The sequence below is a fragment of the Apus apus genome, chromosome Z (genome assembly GCF_020740795.1).
Source record: "Apus apus isolate bApuApu2 chromosome Z, bApuApu2.pri.cur, whole genome shotgun sequence".
NCBI classification, from domain to species: Eukaryota; Metazoa; Chordata; class Aves; order Apodiformes; family Apodidae; genus Apus; species Apus apus.
The window spans coordinates 66,787,740-66,807,712 of NC_067312.1; the positions used below are offsets into that span (position 1 = coordinate 66,787,740).

Below are 19,973 nucleotides of genomic sequence, written 5' to 3' on the forward strand. Positions count from 1 at the left end.
TTAATCAGGTCATGTTTTAAAACTGTTAGCTTATTTGTTCTGAATGTTCTTTGGCCCATCTGCAGGTAGTTGTGGGCATTGTGATAGCTTTTAACCTTGATTCTCTACATTTAGAAAATAGAAAGGAAGTTGGAGGTTTCATCACTGTTGTGTACTATAGCCTTTTTTTTGCTCATTTTATGTTACTTAAGTATTGCATGGGAAAAAAAAGGTTTTAGCTGTAATGTAATGGCCCTTGAACTGCTGGCTAACTTCAAATCTTTTTTTGATACACTGATTTAAAATTATTTGTGTTATGTATGTGAACATTGGTGCACAAGAAAATATCTTTTGAAGTGGTTGTATTTAAGCATGATCAAATATTGATCTGATTATAAGGGCACAAAACTTGCAATTGCCTAATATCTTGGAAATGCCATCACAAGTTTCTTGCAATAAATACTCTAATTGATTACTTAATTTTGCAATTCTGAGAAATGGGCATATTTTTGAAGTGGAATACAAATGAGGCTTCATTTATCAGTTGAATATTTTTTTATTTATGTCAATGGGTGGGGTTTTCTGCTGAGTTTGTCCAGCAGGTTCAAAGATTGGATGAAGTCTTTAATACTGAAACAGTGCTTTCCAACTTTTCCATGTGCAGATTTTAGTGTTGTAAAACTGCAGTAAGGGAGCCTCAATGTACATAGTTAACAGGAAGCAAGAGAATAATTCAATGAATGCTTTGTAATTATCACCTGCCTTGATTTTAGTGAGTGCTGCTTGTTTCTGATTTGCTTTAGAAGTTAAATTACTAAGGCTGGTGAAGATTTATTGAGTTGTGTCTAGGCAAGCTGATGTCCTGTTTCACCTCTGATCTTTTTCATTTGTAAATCTTACTAGTGATAGATACTAGTGAAGCATTCTTGTTAGAAGAAATTTTTTCTTACATAAATGCATCTCTGTAAATGCCTTGTCTGATTTTTAATGGCATCTTCTGAAAACTGCATCAGATTAATCTGATGATCTTTCACTTGCTGATGGGAGTTGCTGACTCTGGAAGTCTGATAGATGCAGGGCTGCTGCAGCTCCATGTCCTCAAGTCTATCACGTATCAAGATTTTCAGTACATACACACAGTATGTGTGTATGGCTGGCAGCATAGGTCAACACAGGCAGAAAAAAACAGCACTCAAGCAACCTTTACAGCACCAGCAGTTACATCCTGTTCCCCTCTTGCTATTCAGGACTCAGGGCAAAATCCACTAGTGCAAAATACATATGTACAGAGAGACAAATGAACAATACGGATTTCTCCAGTAGCTGACCTTGGTCTTCCGGTAGCCAGCCCCCTAGATCTCCCAGTCTCCCAGGTTTTTGGTACCTGGGCATATGACTGCCTGAACACTGTAACCCTGCTCCAGTTGTTGATACCCAGATTCCCTTCACATGCATCTATGTGTTTACATACAGAGGATCCATCCAGGAACTGGATGTAGACACGAAGGGAACCTGGTAGCTAGTTCCTACGTCTCCTGGTTTCCCAGTCACCTAATTTCATGGACACACTAGCTGACCAAGGCATATGACCTTACCAGCAGCTGACTTCCAGACAACTTCTCGGATCCTCTGGTCTCTCCAGCAGCTGGCTCTGGCTTACAACCATGCAATATTCACTTTTCAAGCTTGATGCTTGCCTGTGATTGCGCACAATCTAGTGTATACATCCACACAGAACAGGCATACACTCTAGTCTGTTCAGCTGCTGACATGCCAGGTGCATGGAAAGCTGTAGGCCATTCTGCAGCTGCTGGCAGAGAGATTTCCAGTGTCTGGTCTCTGCAGTTGCTGGCTCCACAGGTGTGTGTGTATATCCCCTGCAGTCATGATTTCCTGTCCAGATGTGGGCACTTAAGACTTCCATACACACACGTGCATGTAGAATAGAGAGGTTGCCCCCCAGCATGAAAAATATTTAGAAATGGAGTTCAATTAGAAGGCAGGCTGGGCGGGTGATCAGGTGCAGGGCTTCGCCAGACAAGTGCTGTGTACATGTGACTGGCCCTTCTACTCCTTTTTGCTTCCTTTACACATGCTTTTCATCTACAGGGTGCCTTGATGCTTCCCTTTCCTTGCCTTTCATTCTTCCCCTAGATATCCCGTAGTAAGTCTTGCACAATCCCAAAACACTTTTTCCTGGCACCGTGCAGTGAGTCATACCACCCTGTAGGCAGGAATAGCCTTGTTCTGTAAAGAGACCTGGAGAGCAACTCCTGTTGGCCAAACAGGGCTGTTACTCAGAGACTAAGGGGCTGGTGATTTAAGTTGCTGCCCTGGAAGGAGCTGCAAAGGGGTACCTTTGGCTCTGACTGAGTTAACTGGAGTTCCTCTGCCGGGTCTTGTGCCTCTGTGTTCCTTGGTGTTCATGGAGGTAAGCCCTTAATAATGTAATTTAACAGCTTTCTTAACTGGAGATGGAGTGATTGCAAATGTTAGCAGTTTACATTCCTAGGAAAGTAGGATACTGAGATTTTAGTGCTTGCCTCCATGAGTCCTCATTGAGGTCAAACTAGACAATGGGGAAGCAGATGCTGTGTGCTTTTGAAAATCCAACTTGTTCTCCCACCCTTTAAAGCATTTTAGCAAGCAGATGACCACCCTGAGCAGATGGGCAACTGCCAACTATTGGGGGGTAGGGGGGGAAGGTTGACCTTTAAGTATTAAAAATTATAGTATTTAAGGTTCGTAAAATGTGGTCTCATATAAGATGAAGAGAGCTCTCTGGAGGGCTTTGTTTTTTTAGAAAAAAAATGGGCTATTAGAGTTACAGCTGCTGCTGCTTTTTTAAGAAAACAGGAAGTTTCCAAAGTTTTGTAATTACCATTGCACTTGTCTTCATCTTACAGTACAACAGGTGATACATCTCGATCAAATCTTTTTGAGGATGCTATAAGTGCACTTGGTAAGTGGAGTGTTTTTTTAATGTAGACATTCTTTTGGTGCAGCAGAAACAAATGACGGATTAGCAGATGTTGACGTTCTCTTCTCTATCTGTCATTGTTAAAGTTATCATCACAGTACTCTTCTCTAAGACCTGATAGTTGGTATCTTAGAACCAGCATCAATAACTTCTTTACTGAAGAATATTTCACTTCATGATTTTTTGTTGTGTAAAAGGAAGATTCTTAATCCTGTTTTTTTTTCCCCATTTGCCTTAATTTCTCTTCTATACTATTCAGTTTGAAGTGCCTTGAATAGAAGACTGGACATGAATATGTATATGCTTTCCACCTTTACTTCCCAGTGTGCAGGTCTGATAAAACTACTACTGTTATTATTCTCTTGTTCCAGCCTTGATAGTACTGTCTTTTGACACATTTAGATTAGATAAATTCACCAAATCTGGTGCTCTCTGGGTTGAGGAGTGAATGCCTCCATATACTTGCAGTCAATTCACTTTTCTTTTAACAGTGTAAATGTCTTTGTTTCAAAGTGGAATAAACAGGGTAAAAACAGTGGAAAGTTGTGCCCTGCATTCATGCAGATTATGGTAGCTGGGAAATTACTTGGTAAACCCACAACCCTCCTACTTCAATTTTTTGGAGGTTTTTTTTTTAAAAAAAATTATTTTTAGAGTGTAACAAATTAAGGCACAGAAGCAAGGGAGTGGTGGGTTTTTGATTCTGTTGTATCTCTGTAAACGTTAAGATACAATTTGGTACAAAAAGTTAAACCAATTCCAGAGTTTTGCTTACATTTTTGTGTAGGGCTATGTGGTTGTATTGGGGGCAGGTGTTGTGATTAAGCAGCCCACAGTGATTCAGGAGCAGTAGTTGGTGGTAGCCACCAGGTTTAGTCTGTCTAACTGCATCTTAGGTCTTACGGCATACTGATTTAGGCTGAAGAAATGTATGACTGAAATACCTAATAGATGCTGTAGGAGACAACCAGTAGAGTTCTGTTACATTTTTTTTAAGTGACTGCTTCTACCGAAGTTGCTGCAGACTTCATTAACCATTTGCTATACCTTTGTACTGAGATGTGGTCATCACAAATACTCATGTTAACAATAGTGACTAAAAAGTTTAATTAAGCTAGTGGTCTTGATTCAGTTATATTCAGAATTGAAAATAAAATAAAATAAAATAAATCTCTTTTCCATGTAGCAGGAGAACATCACCTCACTATCCATTTTATATCTAAGTTCTTTGATTATTACCTGATACAGTAAGCCCACATGTCCCTAACAGTTTGGAAATAACAGACATTGAGTGTAATTTCCTGGATAACCATCCTGCAAGGGCTATATGACAAAAAAACTATCAAATGCAATAGGCATGAACTCTGTGGTTCTTTTTCTTTAGAAACTGTCTTGAAAGGAATTTGCTTGCACAAATTCCTATAGTATGTTTTTACATCCTTAGTAAGTGTCCCAGGCAAGTTCTTAACCTTGTCTTCTCAATTACATTGTCTGAAGATCATTAACTTCTGTTCAAAGACAAGGATTGGTTTCTACTGAATTGCTTTTGTCTTCAGTTAGATACATTGCCTGAAAACTGATGTGGCTTTGTGTGGTACATGCAGTTCATGTGCAATGAAGTCTTTCACTGAAGCAGCCTAAGCTTTCTTTAGGGCAAGAATTTTTCTAGACAACATTTATTGTGGGGAGTGTGATCAAGTGGATTTGAAAGTTAATCCAACTATAAAATGTTACTAGAAATACAAAAGCAAAGAGCAGAATCAGTTCTGCATTGACCTCTGAAACACTGCAAGTATCACTATGTAGAGACAGGCCTGACTACATAACGAAATTGCTAGTGTGCAATTAATTTATTATTATTCTTGTGCTTCCTTTTGCATCACTTGTTTAAGTAGAATGTATATGGAGTACATGTGCCTAAATTTGCTGTAGTTCTGTTTCCTTCTTTGGCTTTTAATTATGGCTTCTGTAGCAGTCTGTCCAGAGCAAGTCAGCCTTCTTGCTTCTTTTTTTTTTCTGTACCAAATCTCTTATTCTATTCTAGTCTCTACCGAACTTATATTGAAAGAGTAGTACAGAAGTGTTTAAGAATTAACTAATTAGATCACAAGGTGTTCTGTTTTCTGTTTACTTTGATTAGTTTGTTAGCAATGGTAAGGGTAAAGTAATGCTGTGTAAGAAAGGCCGTGGAGCAGTAAGTTAATCGAAATCACTGTGTTGAGACAATTGTTGGCTTGGTTTTTTTTGCTTCTCTGAAGATATGTACAGAAATATGTGTATTTAGAGCAAAGCAGAGGTGATTTTTTTTTTTAATCGTTGAAAAAAATTCAAGTAGATGTAAAATGATTGATCTTATGAAGACATGAACTGACCATTCCTTGAACTCAGGTTGGCACTATTTTTTAGAAGTCTGAACACTAAATACTAAAATCAGTCAAGGGTAGTAAATCCATTAGTTATTCCTAGGTAATGCACAAGTACCCTTGTGCTAAGGATGTTTTATTATTTATTCTTGAGTGTATTGTCCTCAGTTATACATCCACTGATTATTTAGAAGGATCCTTTAAAAATGGAGCAACGTGATTGTCTTAATGTTGGCTTGAGTTAAACACTTTCTCTGTTAGGGAATAAAACTTGATTTTTTTTTTTTTTTTGGTTCTTATACTTGTGACTTATTTATCAGAGTAGCTCTAGCAGTATTTGTATTCTCTACTTTTTAAAAATGTTGATTTTATGATGACTTAATTATTTAACTCTTCTGCCACTAACTTGCTAGTGTCACAGAATCAGTAGTAGGATTCCACTGAAATCAGAAATACCTTTATTCAAGGAAGGAAATGGTATTTTAATGCCTTTGTTGAGATGTTGATGCATTAGTTTTTATAATAGAATATCTTTTTTTAATTGTTAAACCTGCTGTCTGCTTTAAAGGAAGAGAAATAAAATGGATTATGAAAAGAGACAATAATTTTTCCTACAGTACTATTAGTGTAGTGATCAATATTCCTTAAGCTGCTCCGTATAGTGTGTGTGGACCCCTTTGTCATGATGGCTGCAGGTATGGGACAGTTTAGTCCACTTACATGGTAAGAGGTGGGAGATGAGATGTGGTGGATGTCTAGTCAAATATGCGTGAATTAAATAAGTGAACTTGTTCTCCTGAATACTCACTGAGGTCTTCAGTTACTGCCCTAGATATAACTAAGCCCTGCCTGATTTGAGTTCATCCATGTTAATTTGATCATCATCACCATTGTGTAGCGATGCACAGTTGTAACTTGGTCATCGCTGTTTGTCATATATGTAACTGTAGCACAGTGTGAAGTCTTTATTTGGAAAAACCTTAATGGCCACCAGTTTGACAGGATGATTTTTGCCTAGAAAGTTTAATTTCCAAACTTAGAGTGCAGGAGACACTTCTTGATTAGATCAGGAGTTTAATATTGTGAGAATGCCCCTGACCTTAGGTGAAAGCATAGAGAGGGAGTATTATTTCAATTACGAGTACAGGAGTATCACAAAAGCTACTTCTTTTTCAATTGAAGTTTGCAATGTGTTCATTAGTCTCTAGTACTCCAATCAGCTGCACGGTTAAACCACCAGAATATATTTGGAGGTAAAGCAAGAGAACCATGGCAAATTTAATATGAGCTGTTCTTTACTCTTCAATGAGTAGAAATTACATTTATCCATTGATACATTTTTGTGCTGTTTTTTTCCCCCTTATTCCCTTAAAATGGTGGTCATGTTACTTCTAGTGACAGGTCAATCCTATGAGAACATGGTGACTGAGATCATGTCAATGGGCTATGAACGAGAGCAAGTAATTGCAGCGCTGAGAGCCAGCTTCAACAATCCTGACCGAGCAGTGGAATACCTTTTAATGGTGAGCAGTTTGTTTTATGTGCACTCTTATTCCTTCATTTTTGATTTTGTCTTCACTAAAGAATAACTTTAACTTTGATTTGCTTGTTATTTTGAATAGTACCCAATCTGTAAGAGCAGTACATATTCATGAGGAATACCACCTCTAAGCAAAACATCTGGAAGGATGAGATTCAGATTTTGAGGGTCATAATACGTTACAGAAAATGCTGAAGTCATCCCTAACTACCTCTGTCACTTCTTTGCTTTTATTCTTTGTTGATTTGTATGCATATGTACATAAAACGTGTCCAGTTACAGTGGAAGTTTTAGCTGCTGATGACTGGCTCAAGGAATTACTTTGTGTCACAGCATTAGCTGTGTTTTTCACTAGTATCTGTACTATCACAAAGACTTTTTTCTTTAAGTCCCAGTTAGAATCACAGAATCATTGAATCACAGAATGCTTAAGTTTGGAAGGGACCTTAAAGATCATCAGGTTGCAACCTCCCTGCTATGAGCAGGCACACCCCACACTAGACCAGGTTGCACAAAGCCTCATCCAACCTGGTGCTGAATGCTTCCAGGGAGGGGGCTCCCACAACCTCCCAGGGCAACCTATTCCAGTGCTTTACTACCCTTATGGTGAAGAATTTCTTCCTGATGTCTAACCTAAATCTCCCCTCTTTCAGTTTAAAACCATTACCCCCCTTGTTCTGTTACTGCCCTCTCTGGTGAAAAGCCCCTCCCCAGCTCCTTTTAGGTACTGGAAGGCCACTACAATGTCTCCCCGGAGCCTTCTCTTCTCCAGGCTCAATAGCCTCAGCTCTTGCAGCCTGTCTTCATATCAGAGGTGCTGCAGCCCTTGGATCATCTTTGTGACCCTTCTCTGGACCCTCTCTAACAGCTCCATGTCGCTCCTGTGCTGAGGCCTCCAGAGCTGGACACAGCACTCCAGGTGTGGCTTCATCAGAGCAGAGGGGCAGAATCTCCTCCCTGGCCCTGCTGGCCACTGTTCTTTTGATGCAGCCCAGGACACAACTGGCTCTTTGGGCTCCAGCACACTGGCAGCTCATGTTGAGCTTCTCATCTGCTACCACCCCCAAGTCCTTCTCCTCAGGACTGCTCTCTAGCCATTCTCCCCCCAGCCTGTATTTGTGCTTGGGATTGCACTGGCCCAGGTGCAGGACTTTGCACTTGGCCTTGTTGAACTTCATGAGGTTGGCACTGGCCCACCTCTGCAATCTGTCAAGGTCCCTCTGGATGGCCTCCCTTCCCTCTAGGGTTTCAACTACTCCACACAGCTTGGTATCATCAGCAAACTTGCTGATGATACACTCAATCCCACTGTCCATGCCTCCCAACAAAGATGGTCCCAATACTGACCCCTGAGGGACAACACTCGCCACTTGCCTCCACTGGGACACTGAGCCATTGACCACAACTCTGCGGGTGTGGCCATCCAGCCAATTTCTTATCCACTAAGTGGACCATCTGTCAAATCTATGTCTTGTCAGTTTGGAGACCAGGATGTTATGTGGGACAGTGTCAAATGCCTGGCACAAATCCAAGTAGTTGACTCAGTTGCTCTGCCATTATCCACCATCTCTGTAGCCTTGTCATAAAATTTTTGGTGGCCAGTTAATAATTTTTAACTAACACTTTACAGTCTTCTTAGTAGCATGGTTTCCAAACAGAAAGGTTTGAGAGTTTTTGAAGTGTGCTTAATTTCATTGGTGTTTTAATTTAAGCAATATTCTGGAGAAGAAACAATTCCTCTCTTCATTGGCATCAGAGGAAATAGAAATATGGCTTCACTGTAAGGGAAAACTTGTGAGTTGTTCTAGGGGCTTTTTGAATTCCTTTTCATTTTATACCTTAATCTGGCAGGGGAATTGTAACCACTAGACAGTCTGTCTGGGAGCTTGTTGTTTAATCAGTATTTATGGTACATTTAGCTTTCACTCTAGCATACAGTTTTTTCCCTGATGGGACTTTGCCTTGTTCCAAATACAAGCTTCTTAAAAAATCTTGAAACCATAAATCTTGAGCCAGTCCTTTCAAAATAGGCAGATTGAATTTCCAATAAGTTAAGAAAACTGGCATCTTTACCTCCAGTTATAAAATTTACCTTTTTTTAGTGAAGTTTTTCCCCAGTAGTTACAAATTGCTGGTGGACTTTCCATTTACATCAATGATCTCAAGACTTTGTAGCCTGCAGTTTTTAAACAGGTAACAAATGTTTTGAGTGCATGGATGGAAGAAGTTCAGATTTCATCTAGTATCAGACCAGCACAAGGTCATAAATACAGCCTTGCCCTAAAGGTGAATGCAGTACCTCCCGTCTGTCTACCACAGATCTAGAATCTCAGTTGTCTGGAATCTCAAACATTTGTATTTCATGCCTTAAAAATGCTGATTGTACTGTGCATTTAGCCTGTACATATACCATCAATCCAGTGCCTCCTGTGTTGAGCTTCCTGTGCATGTGCCAGTGATGTACAGCATGCAGTGCTTGTACACTCAGTCTGGTATTTCCCTGCTTTAGTTTATTTCTGTTCAGGAAGCCCTGAATAGAAGTAAAGCATCTCTACAAGGGAGTTCAACATGTGGCGTATCTGACAAATGGATTATTTTACTTTGTCTGAGCAGTTAATTTCTACTCCTTTGGTCAATTTGCTGTTTAAAATGGGTCCTTCTGTTATATAAGCTGGTCTCTTTCTGTTTCATGTTAGCCTTTACTGAAAGTATCTTTGTTCTTTTCTTCCTTCTGGGAAAAGGGAGTGGGGAGGAACAGTCTTGCTCTTGGAGACCAAATTAGCTGGCAGACTTGTTTTCCTTCAAGAAGGATAGTGTTACTCCAAATGGTCTTTCTAATTATTCTTGATCTGCTGTGGTCTAAACATTTTCTTTACCATCCTGCTGCATCAAAAAAGCTTCTCTTTAGTTAATACTGGTCCTTTTATGACAGTGCTCTTTAACCTTCTATCTAACTCCATCATCAGTGTTAACTTTCATATCATCTGCAAAATAGGATTGGGGTGTTGAGAGCTGTGAGTGTATGCCACTGTCCTGCTTTCAATAATCAGTACACCAAAGGTACCTGTAAAGTGTTGGAAAGAAAATGTTAAGAGAGTATCTACACTTAAAGCATAGCTTTTCCTTAAATGAGCCCTGAAGATTCAACTTGTCCATGGTTCAATAACAAACTGTTCAGTTTTCAAGGCCTCATGGCTGAGGACCTGTGTATAATCCGATGTTCTTGAGCTGTGATCATGGGAGGAGCTCTTGATTCCAAAAGAGACTGTGTCTCTTTCTATGCCCAGGCTCATATTTGAAGGCATTTAGATTAGTATTTGGTTTTGACCCAAGGATTCCTTAGCCCTTAATTGGGAAGCAGTCCTGTCTTTCTTTCAACAACCAGACTATTAGTTTGGAAATGTATGGAAATGTTTCTTGACCAAGAAGGCGGTGAAACACTGAACAGGCTCCCTAGGGAGGCAGTTGATGATGCCTTATGCCTGTCACTATTTAAGAAGCATTTGGACAATGATCTTAGGAACTTTTGGTCAGCCCTGGAGTGGTCAGGTAGGTGGATTAGATTGACCACTGTAGGTCACTTTCAGCTGGAACTGTTCTGTTCTAAATCTGTGTTCCTTGGGCTGAGCCTGATGTGATTATTCTGCTGTGGAGTACAATGTCAGCTGAAAGCTGCTCTGGTACTCATTAAACAGTAAACAATTGTTTAATCCACCATGAGACAAAAATGTCTTCTTTTTTTGCTGTCCAAGCAATGTTTACATTCAAAATTAATTGTATGTGAATTGATATAATGCTTTATTCTGTTGGGTAACAAAGTACATCTTGGTAGTCTCTCCTGATTACAGTTGGTTATTTGGAGAGCAATACTTCAAGCTTGTGTTTAAGAGCTAAGGTAATGTTCAAGATGACAAGTCATCTCTAAGTTAATTTGGTTGGACAAATTCCCATACTTCTTCCATTCAAGTGCAAACTTATGGTTTGCAGACATGTGCTGTTCCATCTGGGCACAGATTGCTATAACAACATACACCTGCAAATAGGTGAACTCAGCCAGTAGTTGAGCTTAACCAAGATTAACCCAAGTTCCTACATTATAATTAGAATCCCAGAAATTACTGATTTGATGGGAAAAGATATTTAAGCAGTGTTCTGTAAAGCACTGATAAGAGAAAGAGGAAGTTACCTCAGTGTTATGTCATGAATGGAATTTTTTCTCCCCTCTGTGGACAGAGGGATGTGTAGCAAGCTGACCAAGTCAAGTAATGGTAATGAAATGTGTGACAGGGAAAACTTGTATTTGTTCCTCTGAGTGGCTTAAAGGTGGACTTGCAGATTAGGTAATTTGTGTCTTGATGTGCTTCTTATTTCGCAGATAAGGCAGAGTTTTTCCTGGAGCACTGTCTGGTTCTCCCTTTGTAGATGTGGCCTTTTTATTAGGTGTGCATTTGTCTTCTTTGTTCAGCTGTGGTGATGAACATACTGTGTGAAGATCATGTTACAGCAGGATTTTTAATCTACATTACCTACCAGTGACTTCTGTGGTAGGCTTGCCAAACATGTTCTTTGTCTGGTTACTCTGAAGTTCTGTAGTTATTTCCACCCACCCTGTTCCGTATGTTTTGTGGTTCCCAAAATGATGGGTGCCTCCTTCATTTGAGGCAGGTGAAATATATTCAGTCATACCAGCACTTCTGCCTTCTCAGACTTAACTCAATTGAGTAGGCAGGAAGACTAGAAAATAGGAATATTGTGATGCCCTGGTAATTTGAGTGTTGTGAGGTAGAGGATCTTGTATAGTGTTTCCCCTTTCGGGTTGGGTTTAACATTGCTCCTCCCACTACTACTGTGTGTTTCAGATTTACTGCTCTGTGGAGTCGGCCTCTTTTGGGTTCCTATCAGGCAACTTCCCTTGTTGGTACTGCCAGGGCTTGTAGTCATATAGGAATTTTTCTTCATGTCAGTCCAGTGCCAAGCTGCCTAAATTTCTAGGTGTCGGGGAGGAGGATGTGCTGCAGGAATTCAGTAACAGTGAGGAAAGCATGGTTAGGGTGGGAAATTTGAAGCATTTCCACAAAGGAGAAAGGTAATAGAGTAAAGTCTCATTTACTTTTACTCTTCCTTTAGATATCTCAGTTTCATCCCCCAGAGCAATTAGTTCCTAAATAAAATTGCTTGCACATGGAAAATAAGCAAAATGAAAGTTAACTGTTTTCTTAACTGGTAAAATTTTATAATATATAGGCCTTCCACACTTAAGATACAGTAAATGACAGTTGTCACACTGTTGCTTTGAGGAAAGAGGTCCGAAGAGCCATGTTCCTATATCTCTTCTTAATACCTTTCCAGATTGTATGGCATCTGTTATCTCTCAGCATTGTGTGCTACAATTTGGCTGCTATAGTGTAACTTTATTACTTATTATAAACATTGTAAAATACTGTAACATGATACCTAGTTTAACTTTTTCACTTACATCAAATATCTTTGACCATGATTCAAAGCATGTATTTATGGAGTAGGGTGCATTTTAAACTGATACATTTTCTTATAAAAAAATAAATGGCTCTTTTCACAGTATTCTCCTCCAGTTGAAGTGCATACCTATCACAGCATCTTGCTTTGTATTTGCAGTTAAACCCTTAATGGTCTGAAAAGCATTCTGAAAACTTAACAAATATATGTGGTAAAACAAGTATCTTTTAGCATTCTGTAGGTAATTATGTGAACTGTGACTTTAGGGTATACCGGGGGATAACCAGGCCGTGGCTGAACATCCTCAAGCAGCAAGTGTTGGTACCTCTCAATCTTCAGGAACAGCAGCAGCAACTGTACCTACAACTACTGGTTCATTAGGAGGTGAGAAAGATTCTATTTGAGAGGATGTGATAAACTCACACTTTTAAGCATTTTCTGCTTCAGTGAATTTCAAGTTCCTAGAGTTTGTGAATGGATCAAAGTGAATTGGATAAAAGCTGCAACATGGAAATTCTATAAGTATGGTACTTGCTTGGAAAAAATAGCTTCTTGTATATAGATATGTCTGGAGTAAAGCATGAAGTTTCTAAAAATGCTGTGATCCTGCACAATTCCTTTGAATCAGTGTTCTGGACTTAAATGTATGATCACGTTTGTGGAGGGTGTTGTGTTTTCTCTCAACTTCTGACTTCTACATCTGTGGCTAACTGTGCACTGTTGACGGTGACTATATTAAAGCATTTACTGCTTGGAAGTCGGAATTTCAAGGGAGAAACTTGCAGTAAGGGCAGGAGGTGCAGCACCTGAGAAACCTATCCATAACCTAGGACTTCAGAGGCAGCAGTTCAGCATGTGGACAGAGTTGTTAGTGCCTGCTGAAGAGAACTCTGTCTTAAAGAGAAATAAATATATGAAAGGAGCATAATCAAGGAGTCAGAAAAGTCTGTCACAGGCTGTGGCAGAGATGGTGTTCAAGGTGTAAGCACTTTTGACATTGTTGCATTCAAGGCAGTATCTAACAGCATGGAATATATGGGAAGGCAGGAATCGCTGGAGGACAGAACTGACCTATTGCAGAAGGTAGAAAACTGTTGTAGACAAAGTGACAAGACAGTAGGCTGAGTAGGTATCTCTGAAGATTACTTGGAGATGAGACATAAAGAGACGTGCTGGAGATCAAAAACAGAAGGGTGTTTGCTCTTAAGAGAAGGCTAGGTGACAAGAAAATCCATCATTTAGCCTTAGTATAAAGAATTCTTGCTTAAAGCTAGAGTAAGTTATTGTGGGGAAGCATGCTCTTCTGTTCTTCAGTGAGAGGTGGATTGTCCACTTCCATGTCCTGTTTCTATGTACGCTTACATGGTAAGTATGTATTTTAATAAGAATTTTAATAAGAATCGTGGTAACTGTAAAAAGAATGTTATCTCATTGATTTTCAGGACATCCACTTGAGTTTCTACGAAATCAGCCTCAGTTCCAGCAGATGAGACAAATTATTCAGCAAAATCCTTCTCTGTTACCAGCATTGCTACAGCAGATTGGACGAGAAAACCCTCAACTACTACAGGTGAATCTTAGAACAACAAAATAATGCTGCTAATTTTGATTCTGCTTTAGAAGAAAAGGATATCTTGATGTTAACTGGAATACTGTATTAACAGCAGTTAAAACATTCTATTGTTGGCTTTTCAGCAGTTCATAGAAACATAGAACCATTCAGGTTGGAAAAGACCCTTGGGATCACCGAGTCCAACCATCACCCTTACTCTACAAAGTTCTCTCATAAACCATATCCACCAATACCACATACAGTTGTTGCTGTACAAAACATTTTTATTACATTAGAAATTAATCTGAGTCAATAAAAGATTTAGAGGGCATCAGGAAGAGGGAAGTGTCACTACAACATGAACATAATAAACATACAATTGCATTTCCCATGCTTAGATCTAATAATTTTTCTATACACACTTTTTACAGATTCTTCTGACCAGTAATTCACTAAAAATAAACATTCTTATTTGCCTGTCGACAGGCTTAAATGTGTTTTATTTCAATATGTTTATTTTTTAAATCTCCCATGTATCACAGCAAATAAGCCAGCACCAGGAACATTTTATTCATATGCTGAATGAGCCAGTTCTAGAGTCCCATCAAGGTTTCAGTGGCAGTGATGATGGTGTCAGCACTGGAGGAGTAGCAGAAGCTGGAAATGGTCATATGAACTACATTCAAGTAACACCTCAGGAAAAAGAAGCTATAGAAAGGGTGAGCCTTTCTTCTTTGAAATGTTGCTTGTCTGTTCCTGTAGAATGTTGACTCTGGTGCATGCTTCAGACAGGCCTTAACTTAAACTTTGTTTATTCTCAGTACTTTTGCATTACTTTAGATATTTCACGCTTGATATTTTGTGGCTGTTGCAGTCTTGTTTCAAATCACATTTTTTCTTGGTTTATGGCTATTGAGTCTAAAATCTCTTGGATCTGTCTTAGAAGAGCCTTTTAAGTCATCAGAGAATATCTGTAATAACTGATGTATTTCCCCTCAGGCAGTAATTCCTTTTACAAAAGCCTCAGACATTATTGTTCTAGATCATGCTGTGCTAGGTTTCTGGATACAAAGGTGTGTCGGTATGAATGCTCTTTGCAAAGTACTTGGATAGTAAGAGCTCTCATAGTTAAGTAGATTAGTTGGAAGGTGCCACTTAACCCAGTTCCTTGTGTATCCATGAGAATTAGTTAATTATAGCTTTCTAAAAATACAAGTAAACGTGTCTATAAAAATACACTTCAGGTGGCTTATTGCATTCATAAAGTGTGTAAAATGGACTAAATATAGATATGCATAGGTGGCAGTACCTCTGACATTTTTCTTATAGCAAGTTGCAGAGACTTGTGTCATACGGTGGTAGTGGTTTTGTATACCAAAGGCTGTTTTTTGACTGGCAAAGCAGAAGGTTTTGTAAGGATCATCAGAACAGAACAATTTTGTTACAGGTGTCAATTCACTAGATCTCAAGGAAATAGACAACAAAATTAGTCTAGTAAAACTGTTGCCCATGTATGTCTTTACAGATCATTCTCTCTAGTCTGCTGCACTTCCTTTTAAAAACATTTTATGGAGTAGAGCATTACCTCTGCAGACTCTTCCAACAAAGAGACCTATATGCTTATTTCCCTTTCCATGAATGACACACCTCAAAATTTCAGTGTCTTAGTATTACAGCTGACACATTCATGCTGTTTGTAAGCATAAGATCAAATCTAAGAATGGTTGATAAGGAGTAATGGGACGTAGTTTCTCACAGAGATTTGATCTGCCCTGTATGTAAAATGCCTTTGAAGTGCTATTAGGATTTTAAGAAAACGTCCAAATGGTTGTATGTGCTTCTCCTTAGCTGAAGCAAGGCTTGGTTTCCTGAATGTCTTTAATTGAAGGCTAAACTAATTTTCCTTGGCTACAGTAATAAGCTTTTCTCTAGTATTCTCATCCCCTGTTGCCATTGTGTCCCAGACATTAATTCCTTGACTTCTGAGAAACAGATTGGTCTCAACTTACTTTCTGTGGCTACAACATGTAGTTTTAAAAAGTGAAAGTGCAGTTGAAACATTGAAAGTATGGCTTAATGTGATGTGTTGGGATGCCTACTAGTGATCATTGGCTGGGAGCTTTTGCCCCGGGCAACTTTTGTTAAAAATCCTGAGCTTTTTATAATTAATAGTTTAAAAAAAGGCATCATTTTAAGTTTTTTCTGCAGCAGTACAGTGTGCCATTACTTCCTGACTTCACTGAACCAAGTCTGTTATAGTGACTTACTATGGCAGTGAAAGAAAAGTGGTATGGTTTATGATGCCTCATCAGACTAATGCAAATCACTTTCTGAAGTGAGAATTCTGTTTTCTAGAGGCACGGGCAACACCTTCTTATTCTTTGCTCACTGAAAGCTGTATTGATCTAGACAGCAATGTTGGTTTCAAGAAGGCAATAAATGCCTAAGTGGCAACTCAAGATAATAGACATACAAAGAAGCTTAGTATACAGTGTGTACCTCCTAAATGTGTTTCTTTTCTTCAGTTAAAGGCATTAGGATTTCCGGAAGGACTTGTGATACAGGCGTATTTTGCTTGTGAGAAGAATGAGAACTTGGCTGCCAACTTTCTTCTACAACAGAACTTCGATGAAGATTGAAAGAATTTTTATAATTTCACACCTCACACCAGTGCATTACACTAACTTTGTTCACTGGATTGTCTGGGATAATTTGGCTTATATTCGTGATGTTTGCTGTATGGTCATATGGGGAGGGAGCAAGAAGACAATATAACAAACAAAGCAAAGAAAGCAGCAAGTATGTCTGCTTTAAATTAGCAGATTCAGAAAATCACACAGTGTAAAATATTATACAACCAAAATCAGCTTCTGCAGATAGTTCCTTCTGTATACTGTAGGTTAACTTCTTCTAGGTTTTCACTCTTACTGTCCTAGTTCCAGAATTACAGTATAATGCCCTGCTTCATCTTCCTCTGTACTTAGTATTGGTGTTGGAAGTAGCCTGTGCTACTTAGATTCTACAATATGTATGGCAACACTGGATAGCAGCTGTGTGAAACCTAAAAGGTCTGAGCAAATTCAAACATGAATGCCAAAACATGGGTAGTTATTTTGCTTTTTCAGATGTGTTAAAGCAAGAAGCACAGTATTCTGTTTAATGCTGGATTGAAGCAAAGTTGGCTGCTTTTTTCCAAATGAAAATGCATTTTGGTCAAAAGTCTTGATCATTGAGAAAAACCACCTCCTCCCTTGCCCCCCCAAATTATCTCAGAAGCTATATACATACAGGTAAAATTATTGTCTTGTTTACATCTCTTTTGGGGAAAAATGTTAGATATCTAATTACTGTTCACATCAATATTATGTTGCAGTAAAACTTTTGAAAGCAATAGATTGCATGTTTGGTTTTTTTAATGTGCTCTTGTGAATTGAATATTCTTTTTTTGCCAGCAAACAAAATGCAAGCTTCATTTTTTTGTCTGCTGCAAAATGACTTTAGCAAGTGAAATTTCACCTTCCTACCTTTGTTAAACCAGCCTTTATAACACAGCTTTAATCATCTGAAGACACTGGTGTTCTGTTGCTCTTGAGTATATTGTAATGATCCAGCTGCTTCTGTTCATTAAGAACCTTTCTAGATTTATTTACTTAAGGAAGAAAACAAGTTGATAACTTGAGATATCAAGCAAACAGTCAAGTTATTCTAACCGAAAAAAATGTGCACTTAAGCCTTTCTATTGCAAATAAGCTCTGCTTGTAGAGTTTTGAATCTTACTTCTAGGTACCTACTTGTCATTTATTTTGTTTAATTGTCATAAAATATAACAATCTTCCATTTAATGTATGTTGACTTTCCAAGACAATTTTACCTATTGTTGCAATGCTAGCAAAGAAAACAAATTCTGATTTAATCTAAAGCTATTATGTGTAATATTTCCTGAAAACAGTTTGGGGATATTTTGAGTTTTTACTGTTGTACTCCAATTACCTGGATTAAAAATTTATCTCTACTGTAACCAAGAAAATACTATTAGTGGCATAGCACTGAGCTGTTGTACCACTAAAGATATTAACAATTTAGTATTACAACTGAAGAATTATTTTATGCTTAGGCTGTGTATCAGTGAATTTAACTGCTACTTAAGCTCAAAGTACAAGTCAAGTGTGTGAGAAAAGAAAGACTGAAACATTTGTATTTGTATTTTGTTTATTCATTGGTTGGGCAGTTTGTTAAATAATTATCTGCACAAAATAGTGAAATATATTAAAGCCTTTTACTTTGTCTTTCTATCCTGAGACCTCTGTGATGTTTTTCTGGATAGTGTGTATTTTAATTATTCTATTTTATTATTTGAAAATTCCATAGGTGTATCAGTAGCACAACCCAAATGTATCAGTAGGATGTGTGATATCACTAAATAGGAAGTAAGTCTTTCATAGTACTTCAATTTCTGAGAAGTTAATGTTAATAGCCTGGTCAGCCAGCAGACTTGGAGTCTCAGTATATGTTTTGTGGACTGTAAGAGTTGGATTTTGAATTAACAGGCAAAAAGTGTCTGTTACCTGTAAAAGGACCAGCTGCCAGGTACTTGAAACATGCCAAATTCATACAAGGACTTCTTGAATGTACTTTACTACATAGCTAATACCTAAGACAAAAGTTTTTAGTCTGTAAGAGTCTTCTGGACTGATCAAACTGCTATCAGAAATAACCATTCCTCCTTTAGGCGGATGGAGAGTAAAGCAAAAATGTCTGTGGGTGTTCTGTTCTACTTCTTCCAATTCTGATTCTGAAATGTGTACTTATTATAAATGTATTTCAATTAAAGACTGTTCAGCTTGGTCTTCGTAAAAATGCAAGTAATTTTTGATCCTTTATAACTTTGTGTGCCGAGTGACTGAAGGGTTTATAGGTGCTGTGGTTGAAGCCTTACTAGGAATTCTCTTCCTGTTGTTCAGCAGTAGAATGGTGAATATATGACATCTGATGAACTACAGGTGTCCAATGTTACATACTAGCAAAAACTATTAGCTGCTCAATAGTGGCATATTTGCCAGTGAGAACCATGTGTTGCAGCCAAGAGGGAAGAATGTCTGGAACTTGCATGGTGTTGAGAAGGTAAAGCATGACCTCGGCGAGTTGTGTAGGTTGCCTAGGGATGCTGTGCCTTGTTTTTCCACCAAGTACAACCACAGAGAGCTTTTTAGCTTTTCTGCTGCCCATCTTTTAGGGATTTGGGGAACACTCTCCTCCAGACTTTGAGAACAGTGTCTAAGAAAATAGCATATTTCTTCCTAAGTTTTGGTACTGGAGTCCTTCCTTACCTTTGTTGTAAGACTTCTAAATACCTTCTCTGTGAAAATCTAATAATGATGCACTTTTATTTGTAATTAAAAAATTACTCTGAACTCGTTAATTCTGTAGCTGTCTATTCTTATGTCTTCTATACAGCTGCATTTTAATACTACAGTTTTATTGTAGTCCAGAATGCTGTAATTAATAACACAAATACATTTTTTTTGCTTATTTATTTCAAGGCGAGCTCTGTCTGTGCACTTAAATATACTTTATAATTCAGTCAAAACAATTAGGTGGGAATGAAGAGAGAACATCTTTGTCAATAACATTTTTATAATTCTTCTTCCTTGCCTGGTTTGGGATGCCAAAGAAGTGTTTTAACACAGTATCTTTTGAAAAACATTATTTTGAAAACATTACTTTGAGCCTACATCTATGTGGTAGCTAAGCCTGGAAGTATAATATTTTGAGACTTAAATAAACTATCAAGAAGAGTAGGCTTATTCCACCCATCATGAAATGGTGCACGGGAATAATTATTAAATTGCCACAAAAGACATGACTTAACAGCATTGCTGAGGGTTGACATTTATGACTGTAGGCTGTAGCTGATACTGCTGTTTCCTAACTGTCAGGTGCCACTGCTGTATATATATATTTCCTCATAGAATATTTGACCTGCAAGGGGGAAAAAAAAAAAGGGCATTCACTTTCTTGGTTATCTTTCCTCCTTCCTGATAATGAGAAATCTTCAGCAAGAAAAATAAATGTTTATAACACACA

The 19,973-nt window shown here is 38.3% G+C and overlaps 1 protein-coding gene across 7 annotated transcripts in view; it reads left to right on the forward strand.

The window, feature by feature from the left end:
* The window catches only part of RAD23B (RAD23 homolog B, nucleotide excision repair protein), a 36,835-nt gene extending 18,654 nt beyond the window's left edge, over positions 1–18,181 (forward strand). For 6 of the 7 annotated variants that reach the window (XM_051642380.1, XM_051642385.1, XM_051642383.1 and 3 more), the window contains 6 exons: positions 2,886–2,941; positions 6,718–6,845; positions 12,604–12,721; positions 13,780–13,907; positions 14,432–14,608; positions 16,415–18,181. In XM_051642380.1, coding sequence (XP_051498340.1) covers positions 2,886–2,941; positions 6,718–6,845; positions 12,604–12,721; positions 13,780–13,907; positions 14,432–14,608; positions 16,415–16,528 — 721 coding nt within the window. In that variant the 3' untranslated portion in view covers positions 16,529–18,181. The remainder of the gene's footprint in view (positions 1–2,885; positions 2,942–6,717; positions 6,846–12,603; positions 12,722–13,779; positions 13,908–14,431; positions 14,609–16,414) is intronic. The other variant, XM_051642381.1, reaches the window with a different exon arrangement.
* Positions 18,182–19,973: the final 1,792 nt, after the last annotated feature.